Source organism: Schistocerca americana, chromosome 4 (genome assembly GCF_021461395.2).
Source record: "Schistocerca americana isolate TAMUIC-IGC-003095 chromosome 4, iqSchAmer2.1, whole genome shotgun sequence".
Taxonomy (NCBI): Eukaryota; Metazoa; Arthropoda; class Insecta; order Orthoptera; family Acrididae; genus Schistocerca; species Schistocerca americana.
Window position 1 is genome coordinate 666,804,580 of NC_060122.1, and position 23,893 is coordinate 666,828,472.

Below are 23,893 nucleotides of genomic sequence, written 5' to 3' on the forward strand. Positions count from 1 at the left end.
AAGGAGCTCGTGAAAGAGGCCCAGCAAGCTTTTTTGCTGTCTTTGATGACTCTACGGCATTGCGCTCGGAGTCGTTTGTATTCAATACAATTCGCCAACGTAGGATGGCGGCGAAAGGTGCGTAAAGCACGTCGTCGAGCACGGATAGCGTCCCTACAAGCCTCGTTCCACCAGGGGACGGAAACGCGACGTGAAGAAGAAGTAGTACGAGGTATGGAACGTTCGGCAGCATTGATAATAACAGCCGTGAGGTATTCGACCTGACTGTCACAACTGGAAAAAATCGCGGTCCGGAAAGGTCGCCAGGGAGGAGTAAAGTCCCCAGTCAGCTTTCAGTATGTTCCAGCGCGAAGGACGTGGGGATGGGGTGTGGTGCAGGAGACGAACGACACAGGGGAAGTGGTCGCTCGAATAGGTGTCAGAAAGGACATACCACTCGAACCGACGGGCAAGAGTGGTAGAACAGATCGAGAGGTCCAAGTGGGAGTAGGTATGAGTAGAGTCCGAGAGGAAAGTCGGGGCGCCGGTATTGAGGCAGACAAGATTGAGATGGTTGAAGACATCCGCCAAGAGTGAGCCTCTTTGACAGGATGCAGGAGAGCCCCAAAGGGGATGATGGGCATTGAAGTCGCCAAACAATAAGAACGGCGGGGGAAGCTGATCGATCAGGTGCATCATGTCTGCCCGGCTAACAGCAGATGACGGTGGAGTGTAGACGGTACAAACTGAAAAAGTAAAAGCAGAAAGAGTAATGCGGATAGCTATTGCTTGGAGTGGGGTGGTCAATGGGATGGGATGGTAATAGACATCGTCCCGAACGAGCAACATGACCCCACCATGAGCTGGGATACCGTCCACAGGGGCGAGGTCATACCGCTCCGAGGTATAGTGGGAAAAGGCAATACGGTCAGTCAGGCGCAACTTGGTTTCCTGGAGACCAAGGACGAGCGGACAGTGCAGGCGGAGGAGCAGTTGTAATTCCTACCGATTAGATCGAATACCTCTTCTGTTCCAATGAAACAACGCCATCGCTAGTCAAAAAGTTGGGGGAACGAGACGGGGAAGAGCTGGTCACCTCGATGGCCGCGGAGGGCCAGGTTGCGAGGCAACAACGCTACAACTGACGGCAGGCGGATCCGGTTCCATCGACTCGTCGCCAGCTGCGGCCGCTGTCCCTGATTGTGTAGGAGGGGCCGCATCATTTGCCGACAAAAGGCCGGCGGAACGCCTGGCAGCAGAGCGTCCTGGCGAAACTGAGGACGGCCGGGAGCAGCGACTCACGGATGAAGCGTCAGATGAAACGCGCCGGGGTGGAGAGGGGGAGAGAGATTTCTTCTTGGAGGCCTTCTTGGAAGGCCGAGGAGGCACAGGGATGTTGGGCTGGACCCGAAGAAGGTCCTCACGCGCGGGGTCCGTTTTGGAACGCCGGACCTCGGAAGCTGGGGTCCGGAACGTTTCCCCGATGGACGCCTGAGAAGAGGATCGCTTCTCAGGTGGCGTGGGGGGAGGAGGAGGAGGAAGGGTGGCCCCTGGGGCAGGGGGGGTGGGGGCCGCGGGGGAGGAGGAGTTGGAAGGGAGGGATTTGGGAGGCGGAGGCAGAGCCCCCTGACGGGCAGAGGAGGCGGAGGGGGGACAGGATAAAGGTGAGGATACAGCGGAAGGAGTGGACACAACTGAGGCAAACGAAGTGGCCAGTGACACGGGATGAAGGCGGTCATACTTCTTCCTGGCCTCAGAATAAGAGAGCCGATCCAAAGTTTTGATTTCTTGTAACTTTTTCTCCTTCTGATAGGCGGGGCAGTCTGGGGACCTAGGCGAGTGGACGCCAGGACAATTAGGGCACCGAGGTGGTGGGGTGCAAGTATGTTCCTCACGAAGAGGACGTCCACAGTCGCCGCAAAGGGGCTCAGCCTCACACCGGGACGACATGTGCCCAAAACGCAAACATCTAAAACAGCGCATAGGAGGCGGGACGTAAGGTCGCACATCGCACCGGTAGCACATCACCTTTACCTTCTCCGGGAGAACGTCCCCCTCGAAGGCGAGGATAAAGGCCCCGGTGTCGATGCGACGGTCTTTGGGGCCGCGCTGGACTCGCCGGACGAAATGCACGCCGCGGCGCTCCAGGTTGGCCCTGAGCTCCTCATCAGATTGTAGCAGGAGGTCACGATGAAAAATGACCCCCTGCGTCCTATTGAGTGCCAGATGTGGGACAATGGAGACCGGGATGTCCCCTAGGCGGTCGCACGCCTGGAGTGCCGCCGATTGTGTGGCAGAGGTGGTCTTGATAAGAACGGACCCAGATCGCATCTTGCTGAGAGCCTCGATTTCCCCGAAGACGTCCTCAATGTGTTGAACAAAGAACATGGGCTTGGAGGTGACGAACGTCCCCCCATCTGTTCGAGAACAGACCAAATAGCGGGGGAAGTACTTCGCCCCAAGCCGGCGGGCCTGTCCCTCCTCCCATGGAGTGGCCAAGGGGGAAAGGGCAGGAGAACCAGAACTAGAAACGGTACCTTTTCTTTTGGAAGACTCGGCCGCAGAGCGACCTGATACGTGCTGACGTTTCATGTGCGAAACATCCGCCCCGATACCACCCACTCCGACCAGGGGCTCTCCCCACGGGCGCCACCCAGCCGCAGCAAGGGCCACCTGGCAGGATGACCATTGCCGGGAGTCCTGATGCCCCAAGGAGACGGGCATCTACTCCTTGGCCAACGTGGGGAGGGTGCAGCTCAGGTATCGGCAGTACGATCCCTGTGTTGTCAGGGGGCTACAACCTAGAGGGTACATGACGACCCCACCACAACGGGCTGGCTACCGTGCTGGATTTCTGGTGCCACGGAAAGTCCATCATGATCGCTGGTGCAGATGGAGAGGCACTATGGGCGTAACGTGGACAACCCATCAGGCGTTTAGGCCCAATTTGAGGAATAATGGGTATGGTGACAACGCCGGTGCAATGCTGAGTGCCAAGGTCTTAGTGCACTTAGGACCAGTGGTACACCATGTAAGGTGTCCTTCCCCAAAAGGCTCGTACTTCTGTAGAATTTTGAAAAATGGAGGTCAAACCCCAAGGGGGACCATCACATTAAGGCCAAAACATTTGAGACTCCTTTTAGTCGCCTCTTACGACAGGCAGGAATACCGCGGGCCAATTCTAAGCCCCGAACCCGCAGGGGGAAAGGTAGGGGTGGCAGACAGTGAAATGCTGCTGGGGAGCGTGCAGAGACAAGGTGAAGAGAAGGTAGGGCAGCTATGTGCAGTCAGGTGGTTGGACGGAGGGAAGGGAGAGAGGTGGAGGAGGAGGCGGTGGGGGTAGTGGAAAAGGAGAAAAGTAAAAAGACTGGGTGTGATGGTGGAATGAGGGCTGTGTAGTGCTGGAATGGGAACAGGATAGGGGCTGGATTGGTGAGGACAGTGACTAGCAAAGGTTGAGACAGGAGGGTTACAGAAATATAGGATATATTGCATGAAAAGTTCCCATCTGTGCAGCTCAGAAAAGATGGTGGTGGTGGTGGAAAGGATCCATATGGCACAGGCTGCGAATCAGTCACTGACATGAAGGATTTCATGTTTGGCAGCGTATTCAGCAATAGAGTGGTCTACTTGTTTCTTGAGCACAGTTTGTCGGTAGCCATTCATGCGAACAGACACATTGTTGGTTGTCATGCCCACATAGAATGCAGCACAGGGGTTGCAGCTTAGCTTGTAGACCATATGACGGGTTTCACAGGTAGCCCTGCCTTTGATGGGATAGGTGATGTTTGTGACCAGACTGGACTAGGTGGTGGTGGTGGTGGTGGAAGGATGTATGGGACAGATCTTGCATCTAGGTCTATTACAGGGGTATGAGCCATGAGGTAAGGGATTGGGAGCAGGGGTTGTGTAGGGATGAACAAGTACACTGTGTAAGTTCTGTGGATGGCAGAATATCACCTTGGGAGGGGTGGGAAGGATAGTGGGCAGGACTTTCCTCATTTCAGGGCACAACAAGAGGTAGTCTAAACTCTGGCGGAGAATGAAATTCAGTTGCTCCAGTCCTGGGTAGTACTGAGTTACGAGGGGAATGCTCCTCTGTGGCCGGATGGTGGAACTTTGGGCAGTGGCTGGAGAATGAAAAGATAAGGCACGGGAGATTTGTTTTTGTACAACGTTGAGAGGATAATTAGGATCTGTGAAGACTTCAATGTGACACTCGGTATATTTGAAGGAGGACCACTCATCACTGCAGACTGTAATTATCTTCCCAACCTTGTACAAAAACAAATCTCCCATGTCTGATATTTCCAATCTCCCACCACCTCCCAAAGTTGCATCATACAACCACAGAGGAGCATTTCCCTCATAACTCAGTACCAACCAGAACTTGAGTAGGGTTTTGTCTACCTCTTATCATGCCCTGAAATGAGAAATGTCCTGTGCACTATCCTTCCCACCCCTCTCACAGTGGTATTCCGCCGTCTACTGAACCTATACAATATACTCATCCATCACCCCACAATGCCTGCTCCCAACCTCTTACCTCATGGCTCATACCCCCGTAATAGGCCTGTCATATACATCCTCCCACCAACACCTACTCCAGTCTGGTCACAAACATCACCTACCCTATCAAAAGCAGGGCTACCGGTGAAACCAGTCATGTGATCTACATGCTAAGCTGCAACCACTGTACTGCATTCTGTGTGGGCATGACAACCAACAAGCTGTCTGTCCACATGAATGGCCACCGACAAGCCGTGGCCAAGAAACAAGTGGACCACCCTGTTGCTGAGCACGCTGCCAAACATGCCATCCTTCATTTCAAAGACTGCTTCACAGCCTGTGCAGAATGGATCCTTCTCACCAACACCAGCTTTTCTGAATTGCGCAGGTGGTAACTTTCTCTGCAATATATCCCATGTTCCCGTAACCCTCCTGGCTTCAACCTTCATCAGTCATTGTCCTCTACCATCCAGCCCCTTCCCTGTTCCCATTCCAGTACTACACAGCCCTCATTCCACCATCACACCCAGTCTATTAACTTCTCTCCTTTTCTGCTAACCCCCTTCTCTCCCCACCTTTCCCCTGCCCTCTGTCTAACCTCCCAACAGCATATAGCAGCCCTACCCTCTCTCTACCTCGTCCCTACTCGCTCCCCAACAGCACATCACTGTCCACCACCCCTATCCCACTATTCCTCCTCCTCCTCCTCCTCCTCACCCCAGCCACCTCCTTACCCCCACCCAGTTGCCACTCCCATCATGCACTGGTAATTGTAGTTGGAGCAGCAGGATACAGCCTGGCTATGAATCCAAGATATAGTATTAGGACTGACCTGGACAAAATAGGAGCAGACACAGGGCACACAAATCTGTGGTTTGTGGAAGTCTTTCAGCACCATGATCTATCCTGGGTAAACATTGCTGTAAGACATGTTAACACTTAGCTGAACAGGATGCTCCAAACACTGGCAAAATCTCACATAAGTGTTGTTCCAGTTGATGCTGTTGGTAGGTGGGGATACACTACAGGGATGGCCTGCACCTAAACAGGAAGAGGAAAGATAAGTTAGCCTCTCTACTAGCAGATACTCTTAATGGAGGCCACATTCACAGAAGGGATTATCCCTGTGGTTAATGGGACCAGGCAGACAGGTTTTTCAGCTTAAAAGCTGAAGTCCAGATAGACAACATTCAAGAAAATTTGAATAAAAGATGTACACTAAATAGGGATAAAGCTAAGGGTAGTATCAATTTACTCCATAACATATCTGGGGAATAAATAAAGCAGATGAGCTGTTTGTGTGTTCAGATGATCTCAAAAACAAGAATGACATTGATATACTTTGTCTGAACACCACGTAACTGTCGGGATGGAAAGTGTTGGTGTAAATGGGTATAATTTAGCATTTCACACTTGCTCATCTAGCATGGGTAACAAGGGAGCTGCCATTTACATGAAACAAGGGTGTAAATACAAAACTGTACAAGAAAGAAAATCTTGTGTCAATCAGCATTGTAAAGTTTGTGCATGTCAACTAGAGCTAGATAATGTAGTGTTGATATTAGCAACAGTGTACATGTTGGATGATTTAAAAGGTAGGTGTGTGTGTGTGGGGGGGGGGGGGGGGGGGGGGGGGTGCATCGGTCCCTTATTCCGAATAAAACAATGACACAAGGGTGAGAATCAAACAAGTGAGACTGACAACACAAAACCGAGAGAAAGGAAAAAACCACAAGAACGATGGAAGGGCAACAAACACTTAAATGGACAAACAGGAGAAGAAAACCACAGAAATGTACGTAACAGGTAAAAGAGATTAAAATGACAACAGATTAACATGGCTGGCTGACCACAAGAATAAAAAGAAGCAGCCATCCACTCTGCAACACATTAAAACCTCCACCCTAAAAGCACTAGGGTGTTCTGCTATCACATTTGCATCGGTAGATGACATGCCATTTATGTTAACACTGGGAACACCTGTTCGGGTCTGTACCCAAAAACTTGTATGATCTTTGCCCAGGACTTGGGAAGGTGACGTATGGCACCCAATGCTCGAGATTTATCTCTCCCAACACTCCTGTTTCTCGAATGAGATTTTCACTCTGCAGCGGAGTGTGTGGTGATATGAAACTTTCCTGGCAGATTAAAACTGCGTACTGGACCGAGACTCGAACTCTGGACCTTTGGCTTTCACGGGCAAATGCTCTACCATCTGAGCTACCCATGCATGACTCACGCCCCATCCTCACAGTTTTACTTCTGCCAGTATCTCGCCTCCTACCTTCCAAACTTTACAGAAGCAATATCCTTTCTTTCAGGAGTGCTAGTTCTGCAAGGTTCGCAGGAGAGCTTCTATTATAGTTTGGAAGGTAGGATACGAGGAATTAGTAGAAGTAAAGCTGTGAGAATGGGGCGTGAGTCGTGCTTGGGTAGCTCAGATGGTAGAGCACTTGACCGCAAAAGGCAAAGGTCCCAAGTTCGAGTCTCAGTCCGGCACACAGTTTTAATCTGCCACGAAAGTTTCACTCCTGTTTGTGTTGTTTGATATGCAAGCACAGGGCCATTTAAAGGCTACGAGGTGCTCAGGGAAGGATGCCATTGTAGAGCTCACTGACGCTGCTTAATTGCCTCAGCGACTTCCGGTGACCACCAAGGGACTGTCTTTCACCGGGAGCACACTAAAGAATGAGGGAGGCAGGTTATGCCTCAGGGTCACCTGTTGCCACCAATTGAGTATTGTAGCCATTTCTATGGTGGATGAGGCATCAGTGAGATCCAGGTCCACAAAGGACACTAACATCTCCATCACAGTCTCAGATGCAGAATGATATGGAGTGGTGGTGTTGGGGCCACCAGAGGGTCCTGTTTCTTAGCAGTCTTCTTCTTAGTTTGCTTGCTCTCTCACTTCTCTTTAAGGGGCTTGCTGGGACGATTTCTACGAAGCACTTCAGGCACAGAGGAAGACCGTAAAGCTCTTCATCCAGCTGCTTTTGGCTCCTTGAGCCACAGGCGAGTGTCTGCTGTGGCATTAGTGGAGACCTTGGGAGAGAGGGAAAAGGCACCCCTTCCGCATAAGAGGAGCCGGAGGAGGCTGCTTTTCCGGCAGGAGGGAAGGGACCGATTTACATTTAGCCTCTGTGTAAGTCAACCGGTCCAGGGTCTTTTATTCCATAATTTTCCACTCCTTTTGGAGTACTGGGCAGTCTGGCAAGTAGCGCGGGAGTGGTGCTCTCCACAGCTGATGCAAGTGGGAGGTGGCGCACATGGGGTATCTGGGTGCAGGGACGTCCGCAGTCTCGACATGTGATGCTGGAAATGCAGCGGGAAGACATGTCCAAACTTCCAGCACTTAAAGCACCACAAAAGGGGAGGAATGTATGGCTTAACATCACAACGGTAAACCATCACCTTGACCTTTTCAGGCAATAAATCACCCTCAAAGGCCAAGATGAAGGGCACTGGTGGCAACCCTGTTGTCTTTGGGTCCCCTGTAAATGCGTCGGATGATATGAACACCCCGCCTTTCTAGATTGGCGCAGAGCTCGTCGTCAGACTGCAAGAGGAGACCACAATGGAAAATGATCTCCTGGACCGTGTTGAGGCTATTATGGGGAGTGACGGAAACCAGAATATCTCCTTGAGTGATGGAAACAGGGAATATCAGTCAGCTTGTCACAAGCGAGTAAAGCTCGAGATTGGGCTGGGAATGCTGTCTAAATCAAGACTGCACCAATTAGCATCTTGGACAGCGCTGACACTTCTCCAAACTTATCCTGAAGGTGTTCAATGAAAAACTGAGGCTTCATAGGTAGAAAAGAGTCCCCATCAGATCTGCTACAGATGAAAACTGAGGCAATTATGGCTCTCTCCGTTCTGTAGCCATATGTTACTCCCATGGTGTAACAAGGGAGGGAAACGATTTACAGCCATATCTGTCAGATTGTATTCTATCTTGCCCTTCTTAGAGACTGCTGGTGCCATACTGTCACCAGCAAGAGGTGACAGTCTGCTTCATTGCGGGTCATCCGCCCCTGATGCCGCCCACTCCAACCAGAGTGTCTCCCAGGTGCCACTCAGCCACAGCAAAGGCCAACTGGCATGATGACCGTATGGCCATTGCTGGGAGTGCTAATGCCCAGGTAGGACAGGCATCTACTCCTTGGCATACATGGGGAGTTTACAGCTCAGGCATCAGGAGTGCAATCCCTGTGTCATCAGGGGGCTACCACCAAATGGGTACATGACGGCCTCACCACAATGGACTGGCTACCACGCTGGATATTGGCCGCAGAGAAATCCAAAATTGACATGGGGGAGAAAGAGGACAGGAGACAACGGAAGAAGATTACATACCCCAGGAAGTGTCCTTGCCCAAATAGCTGAATCACAGGTGGAGATGCAAAGCCATGGCAAGAGATTCAGGAGATCGAATTTAAGGGCACTATGGACAACTCGTGCACCACATAAAGGCCTCCTTCCCCATACGGCCTGCACTGCTGAAGAATTTTGAAAGTGGCATGTCAAACCGTAGAATGGGACCTGAACTCATAGGGCCGAAAAGGGAAAAGTGAGAGACTCCTTTTAGTCGCCTCTTATGGCAGGCAGGAATACTTCAGGCCTATTCTAACCCCCCCCACCCCCCCCCACCCACAAAGGGACCGTACAGGTCCCCATCATGAGATTGGGACCTATTCATAAAAAGGTGACTCCCTATTATGCTGTCTGTCAGACAAAAAGAAGTTATTAATCTGTGGTGATTTCAGTGTAAGCTTTCTAAGCAATTCCTATAGGAAAAGTGAACTACAATCAGTGATCAACTTCCCTACACATATAGCTCAAGACAGTAGCACTCTAATAGATAATGTATTTGTGCAGCAAGATCATGTGAAACTAACACAAGCTTACCCTGTGATAAACAGATTATCAGACCATGATGCACAATTGATTAACTTACAAAACCCAGCAGGATGTACAGTTCAGAAACCATTAAGTGAAAGTGTAACACTGGTCAAGCTGGCATCTATAGAGCACTTCAGAGAAAGTTTAAGAAATGTTAATTGGGGAGATGTACAAAATGAGCCAAATGCTGATGATAAATACAACATATTTCTTGATAAATTTATATCCCTTTTTGAACATCGTTGCCAAAAAAAAATTACTCAGTTTTCAAAGAAACCTTGGATTACTGCAAGTATTAAAGTGTCTTCAAAAAGAAAAAGAAAACTATTAGAGAGCAAGAATTAGTAAAGATCCAGATGCAATTTTATACTACAAAAATTATTGTAACATACTGAGAAAAGTTGTTAGGAAATCAAAAAATATGTATATCAGAGATGAAATTAACAACTCAGGCAATAAAATAAAATCAATATGGATGTTGTTAAAAGAGGGACAGGGAAAGTAACTACTGCAGTAGGTAGTATTACTATTAAAGAGGATGAGACCATCTTAATCAACAGTAGTAGTTAATGTATTTAACAACCATTTCTTAAGTGTAGGTGAAAAAATTGGTGAGAATAGTTCAAAAGAAAAAGCCAAGCACTACATGGAAGAGTCAGTTCTAAGAAATCCTTATCAGATTAATTTTCATGTAACAACTTCTCGTGAAATAAGGAAAAAACATTAAATCTTTGAAAAATGAATGTTCTGTTGGAGTAGATGACATCTCTAACAAGATATTAAAAACAATGTGGAGCAGTTGCAGCTGATGTTCAGAGTCACATCTTTAATGCATCACTAATGCAGAGTCTTTTCCCTACAGTTTAAAGTATGTCATTGTCAAGCTTCCCTACATAAATGGGGACACCACAAATGTCAATTACTGGCCAGTATCCTTGCTTACAGCATTTTCAAAAATCATCAAGAAAGTAATGTATACAAGCGTGGTTAGCAATTTCAACAATAATGGGACACTTAGTAAATCACAGTTTGGATTTCAAAAACGCTGTTCTATTGAAACAGCAATATATAATTTCAGTGCCCACATAATAGAGACTTTAAATAGTAAAATCTCACCAATTGGAATTTTCTGTGCCTTTTATCCAAAGCATTTGATTGTGTGAACCATGACATTATGTTACAGAAATCACAATTCTACGGTACAAATGGAACAGCATATGAGTGGTTTCAGTGATATCTACAGAACAGGAAGCAAAAGGTTTCTTTATATGGTTTAAGTGATTTAAGGAAGTTTCCCACTTCACCTAACTGGGCTGAAATTACATTAGGTGTTCCACAGGGGTCGATAATGGGTCCCCTTCTGTTCCTGATATATGTGAATGACCCCCTTCTTATCTAAAACAAGAATCTAAACTAAACTGAGACTGTTTGCTGATGATACAAGAGACATTTTTTAATCCAGTAAAAGAAACTCCAATAGAAAATGATACAAATAATGTCTATGGAAAAGTTATTGATTGGTTTTCTGCGAATGGGCTTGCTCTGAACTTTGAAAAAAAGCAGTACATCCAATTTTCTACTGCAAGGAGTACAGTTCCTTCAATAAATGTAACACAACAGAAGTCAGTAGCCAGGGTAGAGCATACTATGTTTTAGGTATGTACATACAGATGATAATCTTAATTGGGAAGTTCATATTTTGGATCTCATTAAGTGACAAGATTCAGCAACTTTTGCAATCAGAATAATTGCTAATTTTGAGGATACAGAAATTATCAAGCTAACATACTTTGGATACTTTCACTCTCTGATGTCATATAGAATAATATTTTGGAGTAACTCAACGCTTATGCAAAAAGTTTTCAATGTTCAAAAGAAAGTGGTTAGAATAACGTATGGGACCCATAGTCGCACATCTTGTAGGCATCTGTTTAAAAGGTCAGAAATTATTACAACAGCCTCACAGTACATTTACTCAGCAATGAAATTTGTTCTCAACAATATGGACCAGTTTCAAAACAACAGTGACATTCGTGCTTATAATGTCAGAAGAAAGAAAGACTTACAAAATCCTCTACTTAACCTATCTCTGGTCAAGAAAGGGGTAAAATAAGCTGCTGTAAAACTTTTTGATAAATTACCAGATGAAATAAAATGTCTGACAGACAGCCGTAATAGTTTCAAAAATAAATTGAGATCAAATCTCCTGACAACTCCTCCTATACCACAGATGAATTCTTGAATAGGAATAAATAAATCTACAGATAAAATAAACACATTTTGTGCCATTTAAGGGAATGGTGTAGGTAATAAAAATTTTAAGCTGGAAGGAAAGGAAAATACAACTTGATTCACATGTGTATTTATTATGCACTTGACACTTCCCACATCATAATGATTACTGTAAGATTGATCAATTTAACACACAGCTAACTAACGAAGTAGTGCTGCTGCTTGCAGTGTGGCTTCAGTTGCCTGAGACTGCGATCACGTGTGCGTGTTTTTGACAAAGGCCTTACTGGCCAAAAGCTTTATTTGTGACAGTCTTTTTGTTGTGCTTATCTGCAACTCAGCATCTCCACTATATGGTGAGTAGCAACTTTCCTTTTCATAATATGTTTACATTTCATCCTGGATTTTCCATTGTTTGATTTTTGTCTGACAGGATGTACAAAATATGTATACAAAATTTAAATGTATAGGAGGAGATAAAAAGAAACAAAACACTTTAGTGAGAAATACGTCACTGGGGCATCATTTGCCCCACTTGTGTCCTTAAAGGTTTTAACACTAATGATGTTCAGAAATGATGTTAGAACTGCTGTGTGGTGAATACTATTTTAGAGATATTGCTGAATATTTTGTCTGTATATATTAACGCACAGCTGGTATCTGCATGCTAACAACTGTGTAACACACTCAAAACTGGGGTTTCGTAAATGCTGGCTGCAGCTTCAGCCAAATGGACAACCAACTCTTCTGGAGTGTCCATTGGTGTCTCACACACCAAATCCTTCATTCCATTCCACAAACAGAAACGTACAGGAGTGAGGTCAGGAGAATGTGGTGGCTCATCCTACTCCAACAACTGGCAAAAATCAGTCTACAGTGAGGGATCTCCAAGGGAAAATGGGCACACCTGTGACATTTTGTCACATGAAAAATGTGTTTCTATTTATCTCCTCCAAACACACTCAAATTTTACGTATGTAGTTTTTTTAAACCCTGTCTGTGTCACGTTTTCCTGTAGCATTCCTAGATTTTGAATAAAATAAATAAGTGATAAGTTAGAGTCTCAGATTTTTCTACCTGTGTCTTTGCTGTCTGATGGAGGCCATAATTATTAACTTCTTTATTACAGTTCTGATCTCTGTTGCTGAACTAGCCTCAACACACAAGTCAGCATCTAATCATATGTTCTGACTTATTGTTTTGGATTTCAGCTTACTCTTCATTACTACTACATTATGAATTTAACTCACATTTGTACCTGGGTATATTTTCCAGGTCAGTCATGGTACCTAGTCTTCGTAATCATGAAGCTTTTCTCTTGTGATTTTAAATGAAGGTATTTCCTCAAGCAATGTAAATCGCTTGCACATCCCCAGAAGCCTTTCCTCTGGCCTCCTATCTAGCAAGCAAGTTTCATAGAGGAGGAAAGTTGCCATAGGAAAAATAGAGGAGGCGAGAGAACAAGAAAGGACCATAAGGAGGTAACTACTGCTATTAAGATTGATATTAAAAAATATAATTGCAGAGAGAGCCGCCATGGAAGAGGGAAGTCTACGAGAGGTTATTTGTCTTCAGATTTCAGAGTCAATAAGATGTTCAAGAGGTTCTGTGGAAAAATCAAAATACAACCACATATTTTACAAAAATTTCAATCTATCATTCAGGCCACCTCATATCAAAACCTGCTCCACTTGTAAGGTTGATTTAATGGAAATAAAAGGAGAAACATATCTGAAGAAGAATGAACTATGAAATAGACACAGATGACATAAAATTCGTGCAAAGCAGTTTTATGATATAATGAAGGAAAATAATCCTATGGTTGTTCAGATTTACTTTGAAACGCAGTAAAACCAGTCTCTTCCAGCTCTATCAGCCCATGAGGTTTTCTATTCTACACAAATATGATTAAACAATCTGTGCATCATCATCCATACCAAGGAGCAAGAAAGGGAAAGCATCAATTTTTGCAACTGACTGGAGACGGAACCTTCAAGAGGATGCAATCAAATTGCTTTGACTTTGCTGGACTTACCTTCTGACAGACATAAAAAAAAAAAAAAACTAAAAGAGGGCACCAATACTATAAATCTACTCTCAGATTCCTGCCACACCCAAAATAAAAACAGCTGTACGATGGCGATGCTTACAGCATTCTTCAAAATGAGCACATTACACCAATTCTAAATTTTTGTCATTTATTAATTGTCTACGTTTTTATAAAACAAGAGAAAATAAATAAATATAAATTATTGACATTAATTTCTGTCTTCACAGCCTGTTTTGTTTACTAAATCACTCATCTGTGGTATCGCTATTTTTAACCATTGTCATCATCGTCTTTCTAATAGGACAGATGTGGAAGTTGTGTCTCCATTGTCACAAATATTTGACTGTGTCTTCTGAGTATGTCCTATTTCTGAGGTTGTGAGTACTGTGTGACCCAAGAACGTAGCTCCCTCCCCCCCCCCCCCCTAACACTTAGCAGATTTTGCCTATACTAACATGAGAATGTTACATTGTCTCTTGTGCTCACTGCTCTCTCATTTGCTGTATAGAACCAGCAGCTGACACCCCCTCCAATTTTTCATAGTGCTGTGCTTCAGCAATAGTGAAACACAGATGGCAATAACTTCTAGGGTAAAGGTCATATGTAACAACAGCAACTAATACATAAATAAGAGACTGCAATCACTGTTCAGTCTAATTCTCGAACTTTGATCATCGCATGATCTAGTGAGCTAATTTTGTACTGTCTCCACAACTGGTCTTCATGCTGTAATTTATTTAAGCGATGACAATTACAGTCCATTTACTATGATTTATTTCATTTGTTATATATTTCATTCTGGACTAATTTTCCTTCTTGTTTCACCTGAATGTCATAGTCTCGTTCTAAAGCTGATTAAACTGGTAACGATTTTCTCCAGTATTCTAATATATGTATAGTGGCCGAATTTCTCATTTGCAAGCCCTAGATTTTCTTCGTCTTCTTTTAAAATACTTCTTACAGACAGAATCTGTTGGCAAAATTAATCACATTTATATGAGTATCTTGGAAATTCTCCATTCTCCAAGTCAGTACAGCATTAAGGCACTGTCCTTGCAAGAGAGAATAATTTTTGTCATGATGAAGGACACACACATGGGGATTAAATTAACTGGGACATGTACAACAGTAATATGATAAAAAAGAATGGCATCATAGAATCACTAAAAGCTGTTGTTACACATGTTTATTCAAAGACAACCAGTTTGAATACACCAGCTTTAGATCACTGACTGACCCACATTAATTTAAAGGAAGATTCCCTGTCTTCAAATACATAATTGTTTTCAGTTGCATCATCCACTGTTTCATCTCGTTATTAATATTTGGACTTAAAGATGGTCGCTTGACCAACTGGTTGTCTGTGAATAAATATCCCTTAAAGCAGCTTTAGATGGTACCATAATGTCATTCTTCAAATACACTGAAGCTCTGCAGAACTATCTACAAAAAATATGATGAACCAAAGTTTTTAACTTACATCCTGAAGAAGTCCACCTGCACTGAGTGATCTATTACTAGATCTGATGGACAAATAGGATTTATTTTTTGTGGATCACTACCCAGCTTTTTAACAGCATCTCGCATTGCAGCAAAATCAACAACTGCTGGTACTCCAGTCAAATCCTGATTGGGAAAAGAATATCTTCAAAAACATCACTCTCAAAAACTGTTTAATACATCTAAATGACAAGTTACACTTTCTTTAGTAGAAGTCTCACTAAATTATGTGCATCTATCTGAAAATACTGAACATAAAATGGCAAATAAACTTTTAAAGAATCCTCCTTTGGGCTGCAGTATTTGAAGTAACATACACATGGTTTTGAAAGTATTTTCTTACACTATTGAAACCAATGTGTTTCCATATCATTTGTAACTAATCACCCCAAATTTTAATAAAACCTACACATGCAATAAAGGTGTCTAAAAACTACATTGAAATTTTTGCATTGATAATTTCTTATAAGGGTGCTAATAACACAACAAATACATGTTGGGCATAAAACTGAAAGATCTCAATATGTAATAAGGCAGTAATGTTTAAATAGCAAATTAGGAGATCTACTTTCATTATATACTTTCATACCAACACAATAAAGAAGATTCATGGCAGAAGTACGAAAGCTCCTAGTCAAAAAAATTAACCGAACTCACTTTTTGGAAAAAGACTCTCTCTCTCTCTCTCTCTCTCTCTCTCTCTCTCTCTCTCTCTCTAATGGCACATCATTTTGCACCTTCTCCTCTGACATTTCTTAAGCTTTTATTCTACTGATATACCCATTGGTGTAAGTAGACTCTTTAGTTTGAATATGGTAACTGGTATAAGACAGATTCTTTACAGCTACTCTGACAATCCTTGGCATGTTGCTTGGCTTTTAAACCAACTTACCAACTTACTTATTCTAAATATGTTGCCTTCCTCATAAGATGGAAAAACTGTGCTCATTTCTATTCTCCAACAAAAACTCTACCTACTGATTAATTATTTGCTGTTAATATACTATGAAGACATTCATGGACATCAGTAATTACCTTCTGTGTATTGATTGTTCATTGTACTGACATTTTATTTACAAATTGATTCAAAACTTACTACCTAGTGTAAACACAATGTATACACAGTAAAATAATAATTCCCAGGCACAGCAAAAAACAATAGCACTTTCTTATATTGATTGCCGTGTAGTGCAGTACATGTGCAGAGGAGATACTACATAGCACTCCAATGTGAGATACTGTTAATATATTCATCAATAAGTCTCTTAAGCAGGGGAAATGATCAGAAATGTCTCACTACTCAAATGCAATAGTTAAACTGTGCTTTATAAGTAGTCAAACTTTGTATGGTTGACTACAAATTATTGAAAATGTGCGTTTCTAAATAAAGTACTTCATTTTCCTGTATATCACTTATAATAATTTGCACTCAGAAGTAAATACATCAATTAGGAGTATTTGGTATAATCAGTTCTTTCCTCAAGATTCTGCAGGACAGAGATAATTTGTGTTGTTTGACATAAGCAGCCATTCCACATTCAAATTAACTCATCTGGTAGCTCAGAGAGGGTCAATCATTGGGGCTTACAACATATACCAACTCAACAATTGTATGCCTCAATGTTGAGTATCCTCACATAACAGCACTATATCCACCAACGTTATAATCATGCGCAACAAAAAACTTCTGTAAGAGCTTGTTGTAAACATTAGATTTACTGTTGTAAATAAAGCATAAAATTAGTAATTTATCAAGAACTTATAGACTACACAAAAGAGTCGGAAAGGTCATATTGCACTATGGCTGATCACACATGACAAAAATGGGATCCAACAACAGTCACACTTCTGTAGAATTTTGAAAGTGACAGGTCAAACCATAGAATGGGACCTAAACTCATGGGGCCGAAAAGTGAGACACTCCATTTAGTCGCCTCTTACGACAGGCAGGAATACCTCTGGCCTATTTCTAACACCCGGACCCGCAGGGGGAGTGGGGTGGCTACATGTAGTCAGGATATAGCATGAGTAGCCAACCACTTGTAGCATCAAAGACAACCCCAAGATGATGTCCAGTTTTACTATCTGTTTAGTAACCATTACATGACAATAATGTAAATAAAGTGACCAATGACAAAAATCTCTGAAACATAATTAAGACAAGAAAGCCAAATTCTACGTACAATGTATAATTTAATTTACCACATTAACACAGACAGTGACAAGGAACAAATAATTTTGATTATGGTTCCCAGTATCATACTGAGAAGCTACATCATCATGGGAATAAGAGAAAACTAATCAGGATTAAACAGTACATGGTACACAGTATTACAACTCAATGACTTGATAAAGGGTTCTTTAAAGATAGTATGCAGAAGACCTGTCAGTAAAAGCATAGTTTCATGTCCACATGTGGGGCTGAAATAATGTAGCACACACAGCTAACTTATAGTCAAATAGGAGTTATACAGAATCCATTTCTGCAGATTAGATTAGATTAGATTTACTTTCATTCCAATTGATCCGTAGTGAGGTGGTCCTCCTGGATGTGGAACATGTCAGAAAAACAACAATACATGACAAATATTTACAACTAAAACAAATAAGCTAATGTACCATTCCACAGGTCCCAAGTGGAATGATCGTCATTTTTAATGAACACTAAGAGTCATTTTACAAATACTAATGCACTGAATTTAAAATAAAAAACGTTTTTTATTTATTTATAAGGTAATAAACATGTAATACAACTACTGTAATACTTATTTACAATGAACACATTACTGCACTGAAATGGTGCAGAAGTCAGATTATACTTACACACACACACAAATTTTCAATGAACACATCACTGCACTGAAATTGTGCAGAAGTTATGTTGTACTTATATACAAATCAGTTGGTTTTACTAAGAAATTCATCAATGGAGTAGAAGGAGTTGGCCACCAATAAATCCTTTAGGCTTCTCTTAAACTGAATGTCATTGGTTGTTAAGCTTTTTATGGCTGCTGGCAAGTTATTGAAAATGTATGTTCCTGAATAATGCACACCTTTTTGTACAAGACTAAGTGACTTTAAATTCTTGTGAAGATTATTCTAATTTCTAGTATTGATTCCATGAATTGAGCTGTTGGTTTGAAAAAGTGATATATTTTTAATGACAAATTTCATTAAGGAATAAATATACTGGGAAGCTGTAGTTAGTATCCCTAGTTCCCTAAACAGGCTTCTGCAGGATGTTCTTGAGTTCACACCACATATAATTCTTACTGCACGTTTTTGTGCCCGGAAAACTTTAGCTTGGCTTGATGAATTACCCCAAAAAATAATCCCATATGACATTATCAATATTCAGTATCCAAATGTTTGAGAGCAATATGAAACACCAGACGTAACTAATGAGCTTATAAAAGTTATTCAAAAACCAAGGAATAATCAGGGTTCTCAGGTTTAGGCAATTGGAGTTGAGTTCTCTTGGTCTCTGCTGCAATTAGTAATTTAGGAGTGTTGACGAGTTGTAATGGTTGAAAATTGTTTTTATATTTTTTGATTTTATGTTTTTCAGTCATCTAGTTTTGTTCATACAATGTCCCATTCAATACAATATTTAATTGCCTAAAGCTTATGACCCTGTTCTTTCTTGGTTTTTTAATAACTTTTATAAGCTCAATAGTTATTTATCTGATGTTCCATATTGATCTCATATATTCGGATATTGTGGGTAATCCACGAGGAGAGGGACAAAAAGGGAGACGAAGGGAAAGAGTGCCAACCACGCCATTATTTCTGCATGTTTATCAAGCAATTTTGCTTAAAAGATTTAATTCCTTTGCATATTATAGTTTCACATCATAGCTTGTCTTTAGTGCTCACAGTTAGTTTGATATTTCTAATTGAGAAACCTACAGCAATTAATTAGGAGAGCTCACAGTGAAAAATGTGGTCACTTGATACTTTATACTCAGTGGACTTTACATACTGCATATGTTACGGTACATGAAATGCAGTAATCACTCTGAAATTGTTTTAAAGGGTGGAAGGAAAGCCATGTCTCACTACAGTGTCGAGTATATACAATTTACACAGCACAGTACATCCCTGTGCACTATGTCAAATTCATTTATGTCTTTCATGTTTCTTATCATCTTAACGCTGTGACCCTCATACTGTTTAGCCCTGGTTAGTTTTTTCTTGTTTTCATGATGTAGCTTTTTCAGTAATATGCTGGGAACCTTAATCAAAATTATTTGTTCCCGTGTCCCTGTCTGTAAGGATGTGCGACACAATTATATATTGTACCAGAATTTGGTGCTCTTGTTTTAACTGTGTTTCAAAGATGTTTGTTTTAGGTTATTTTACTTTCATAGAAAAAAAACATTGTTTTTTATAACTTATGCTTGTGGTTTTTGTACATTTTTCACTTACGACTGTACTATGTAATGGTTATAATTATGGTTTTTTTTAAATCTTAGAATTATCTTTATATGTCATGATTCATATCGACTGGACATCTCCTTGGAGTTGTCTTTGAGGCTACAGACGCTTTGGCTACGCTTTGGCTACTCATGCTATGTCCTCATTACATGTGGCCAGTTTCTTGTGTGCACACGAAGAGGTGATAACAGTGTGTTCTGCCAAACCCTCAATGGGCTGATAAGGTTAAGTGGCACTCCCTTAAAGAGAGTGGTGAAGGCCTGCTTCATGAACTGAACATAAAATTAAGTCAGCCACTGGGGCACTGTCTCCTAACACCTGGGATAGCGAGTCATTGAGATGTAAAGGTCTGTCGTAGGACAGCTAGGTTGGGGCAGTCCAACAAAATGGGGATCACTGTCAAATTGGAGCCACAACACCAGTGGGGTGGATCCACGCTGTGTAGGAGATGACCATGAATCAGCTAAGTATGGCTGATGCAGAACCAGCAAAGGATGGTAGAGTCCTTGTGAGAGGCCTGCTTGGAGGACCTCCCCATATTTGTATTTTCCTTGAACACCCATTGTTTGGTGCAGTCAAAGTGAGCCATTCCATATTTCAGGCACCTAAAACTTGATGGCGTAATACCACTGGTCAAGACCTTGCAAACTTCTCAAGGAGTCACTGCAGATGAGAAAGGACTCAGTAGTGTAGAAACAGATATACTCAAGAGTATAAGAGATGGCTACCAACTCCGCAGTGAAAACACCACAGCCATCCAGCAAGGAGAGCAGTTCAGTATGTCCCACGTGAGTATAAGCAAAGCTTACATGACCAGCAAACATCGAGTCATCAATGTAGACTATTTCGAAACCTTGGGCTGTGCCAAGGGTGAGAAAAATTGGTGGCAGATGGCCTTGGGATGAACCAAACCTTTCTGACCCAGCAGTCTTGCTTCCGTCTTTTTATTACATGGTGGAATCAGGGCGTGGAACCACTTAAAGGCAATGAGGTACTCCATCGATGAGTGCTACTTATGGCATTGGAGAGCCCACCTATGATCTCTAATGGCCTCTGATATCCAACGACCACCAAGATACTGTCTTGGATCAGGGTAGGCCTCAGGAACAGAGGATCGCTAAATTAGCTGCCAAAAGAATGACTGTAGTTGTCTTCTGGACTGTCTCATCGATATTTGCATGTGACAAGGAGCAAAGGTAGACAGCAGAGGTGAAAGCATCCCAGTCGACACTGATGAGAGCCCATCTGCACAGGCATCCAGGGGAGCAACACTAAGGCAGGGACAGGAAGATCAGGAAGTGGTCACTATTACATGGGACATCATGGACCCTCCAGTAGATGGATGGGAGAAGACATGAGCTGCTAATGGAAAGGTCAATGGCCAAGAAGGTTCCATGCACCACACTCGATTGTGTAGAGTATCAGTATTCAAGAGGCACAGGTCAAGTTGTGCCAGTAAATTTTGTATGTCCTTACCACAGCCAGTGACCATGGTTCCACCCAACCAAGGGTTATGGGCATTGAAATCACGCAAGATTAGGAATGGTGGGCAAACAGCATGTTCTGGGACACTTCAGGAAGGAGGTAAACATAGCAGATGGTAATATCCTGAAATGCCCTTGTTTGAACAGGCACAGCCTTAAAAAGTGTTTTAAGGGGCACAATTTCACTACAGGATGTGAAAACTCTGCCCGACACACTGTTAAAGACAGCACAATTCTTATAATATCTCCCGCTATCCATGAAAGGCTGGGGTCTGTGTTGCTGGAAACCAAGTCTCCTGAAGGTCAATGCAGGAGGCAGATAAAGTGCTTAATAGATGTCATAGCTCAGCCAGGTGGTGGGAAACACTTCAATTCCACTACAGAATGAAGTTGTCGATGTACAGTGAGGCCATGAATGGACCATGGGGGCCAGGTTATGCCTTAGGGTCATCTGCTGCCACTGATTGAGGGGTTGTGGCATCAATAGATACACATTCCAAACTCCTGTGTGTCGTGCAAACCGTTGTGTCAGGTGCTGCTGGAATCTCCATCTCTGCCACAGGAGCGGAACAGGTGGGATATGGTGGCAAGGGGGCTCATCTGAATGTACTCCTCCTTGGAGGACTTTTTCTTGTCCTCCCTCTCCTTAGAGTAATTCAATAATTGTGAGGGTTTCTCTGAATTAGTTTCAGGTAAAGATGATGATTGCGAAGCCCTCTGACTAGCAGCCTGTGGCTCCTTAAGCCACTGGCTGGTGCCTAGTTAAAGACCAGCAGAAGTTTTGGAAAAAAGTGCCCGAGAGATCCCTTCCTGATGAGATAAGCTGGAGGAAGGTGGTTTGTGTGTGACTGGGAGGTGGGGATCAATGTCTCTAGTGGGTGGGAAGCCACTGATCTGAAAGCAGGTGTGGATGAAGCAGCAAGAGGGGAGTCCCCACCCGTCATGGGGCAGACATGGTTGAGCCACCCTGAAGGCCCACTGTACATGGTGCAACGGGTGGGAGTACCATCGCCAAAAGGGGTGGGGTGATTGTAGCTGTAGCACATGACATTGTTTGATATGCTGGGTGGAAGTGCTCATATTTTTTCTTGGCCTCTTGCTAACCAAGTTTACCCAGTCTTGTATTTTTGTATTTTCTTTTCTTTCTGCAAAACAGTGCAGTCTGATGAACAGGAAGAATGGCACTTTCCACAGTTGACATAGATGGGTGGAAGTGCACAGGGAGGGTTCACATGGAGTGCTCATCCACAATCACTAAAGGTGGGGCAAGCACTGCAAAGCAAAGACAGGTTCCGAAATTTCAAACACTTTAAGTGCTGCATGCGGCAGAGGGGAAGGGGAGGGGGGGTGTGGGAGACATACAGTTTCACATCACATCGTATACCCATCACCTTGATCTATTCAAGCAATAGATCACCCTCGAAAGCCAAGATGATGGCATCAGTAGCAACCCTATTGTCCTTCGGCGGCCTATGTACACGACAAAGTCTACACCCAGTCGCTCCAGCTTTTGTGTAGATCATCATCAGATTGTAAGAGCAGGTCCCCTTGGAAAATGATGCCCTGGACTGAATTTAGACTTATAAGGTGTGGCAGTCACCGGTATGTCACCCAGCTTGTTACAAGTGAGCAGTGCCTGCAATTGGGCAGGGGATGCCATTTTGATCAAAACTGAGCCACTTTTCATTTCAGAGATGGCTGCCATTTCCCCCAACTTGTCTTATAAGCTCTCCACAAAGAACAAGAGCTCTGTAGCTAAGAAGGAATCACTACTATTCCTTGTACAAACCAAGTATTGTGAGGATTACTGCTTTGCTTGCCATTTAGTCCTACATTCCTCCCACGGTGTAGCCAGGGAAGGGAACATTTTAGTGTCACATCTCTGCACTGATGAGAGGACTGCCCTTTCGTAGAGACTGCTGGGGCTCTGTGGCCACCAGTGGGATACTACTTCATACACTTCATTTGCAACTGATCCGCCACGCTGCCACCCATTCTGAAAGGGGGCTCTCCCCATAGGTGCTAACCAACCTTAGCAACAGCTACCTCGTCAGTAATCCGTTGCTCAGAATCCCCATCCCCCAGTCATGAACCGTGGTGGGTTTTGGGAGTACTATTGTATAAAGGACAGGGTGCACAGATGGATACGCACAAAGGTGGAGCCCACACCGCACTGGGTGACTTTCCCTGCATGATCTGCACTTCTAGATAATTTTGAAAATTTGTGGAAGGTCAAACCCAACAACGGGCACCACATGTTTATTTAATGAAAAGTTGTAGAATATGTTGGAAGTGGAAACGTGAAGCCCAAGCAGCGTTGGTACCAAGAAAACCATCCAATGGCGAGGCAGAGGGGAGGGGGAAAGGGTTAGTGAAAGTATAAGCCTGCAGCATGGAAAGGAAGCAATGCAGCAAAGGCTAGGGGCCCATAGTAACCAAGCATGTACAAACAAAAGATTACATGCATGAGAAGCACATGCAATTAAGATCCAGTCATTGGACACTAGAATCTTATTCTTATGGCAACCAGCCATGGTCCTCAAAAGTCTTAAGTGGTCACTAAACCCCCATTTAATACGAGGGGGAGTCAAATGAAAACATTAAATATGTTTTTAAATATTATTTATTGTGCAGAAGTGGTACTTTTCAACATAATCTCCCCCACACTGAATGCAAGTCCTCCAGCACTTACAAAGTGCATAAATTCCTTTAGAAAAAAATGTATTAGGTAGTCCGCACAACCACTCATGCACCGCGTGGCGTACCTCTTCATCAGAACGGAACTTCTTTCCTCCCACTG

At 43.3% G+C, this 23,893-nt stretch overlaps 1 protein-coding gene across 1 annotated transcript in view; it reads right to left on the bottom strand.

Moving 5' to 3' along the window:
* The window catches only part of LOC124614011 (cytoplasmic aconitate hydratase-like), a 321,152-nt gene that overhangs the window by 208,354 nt on the left and 88,905 nt on the right, over positions 1-23,893 (bottom strand). The window contains exon 4 of the mRNA XM_047142827.1: positions 15,153-15,298. Within this exon, the coding sequence (XP_046998783.1) occupies positions 15,153-15,298 (146 nt within the window). The remainder of the gene's footprint in view (positions 1-15,152; positions 15,299-23,893) is intronic.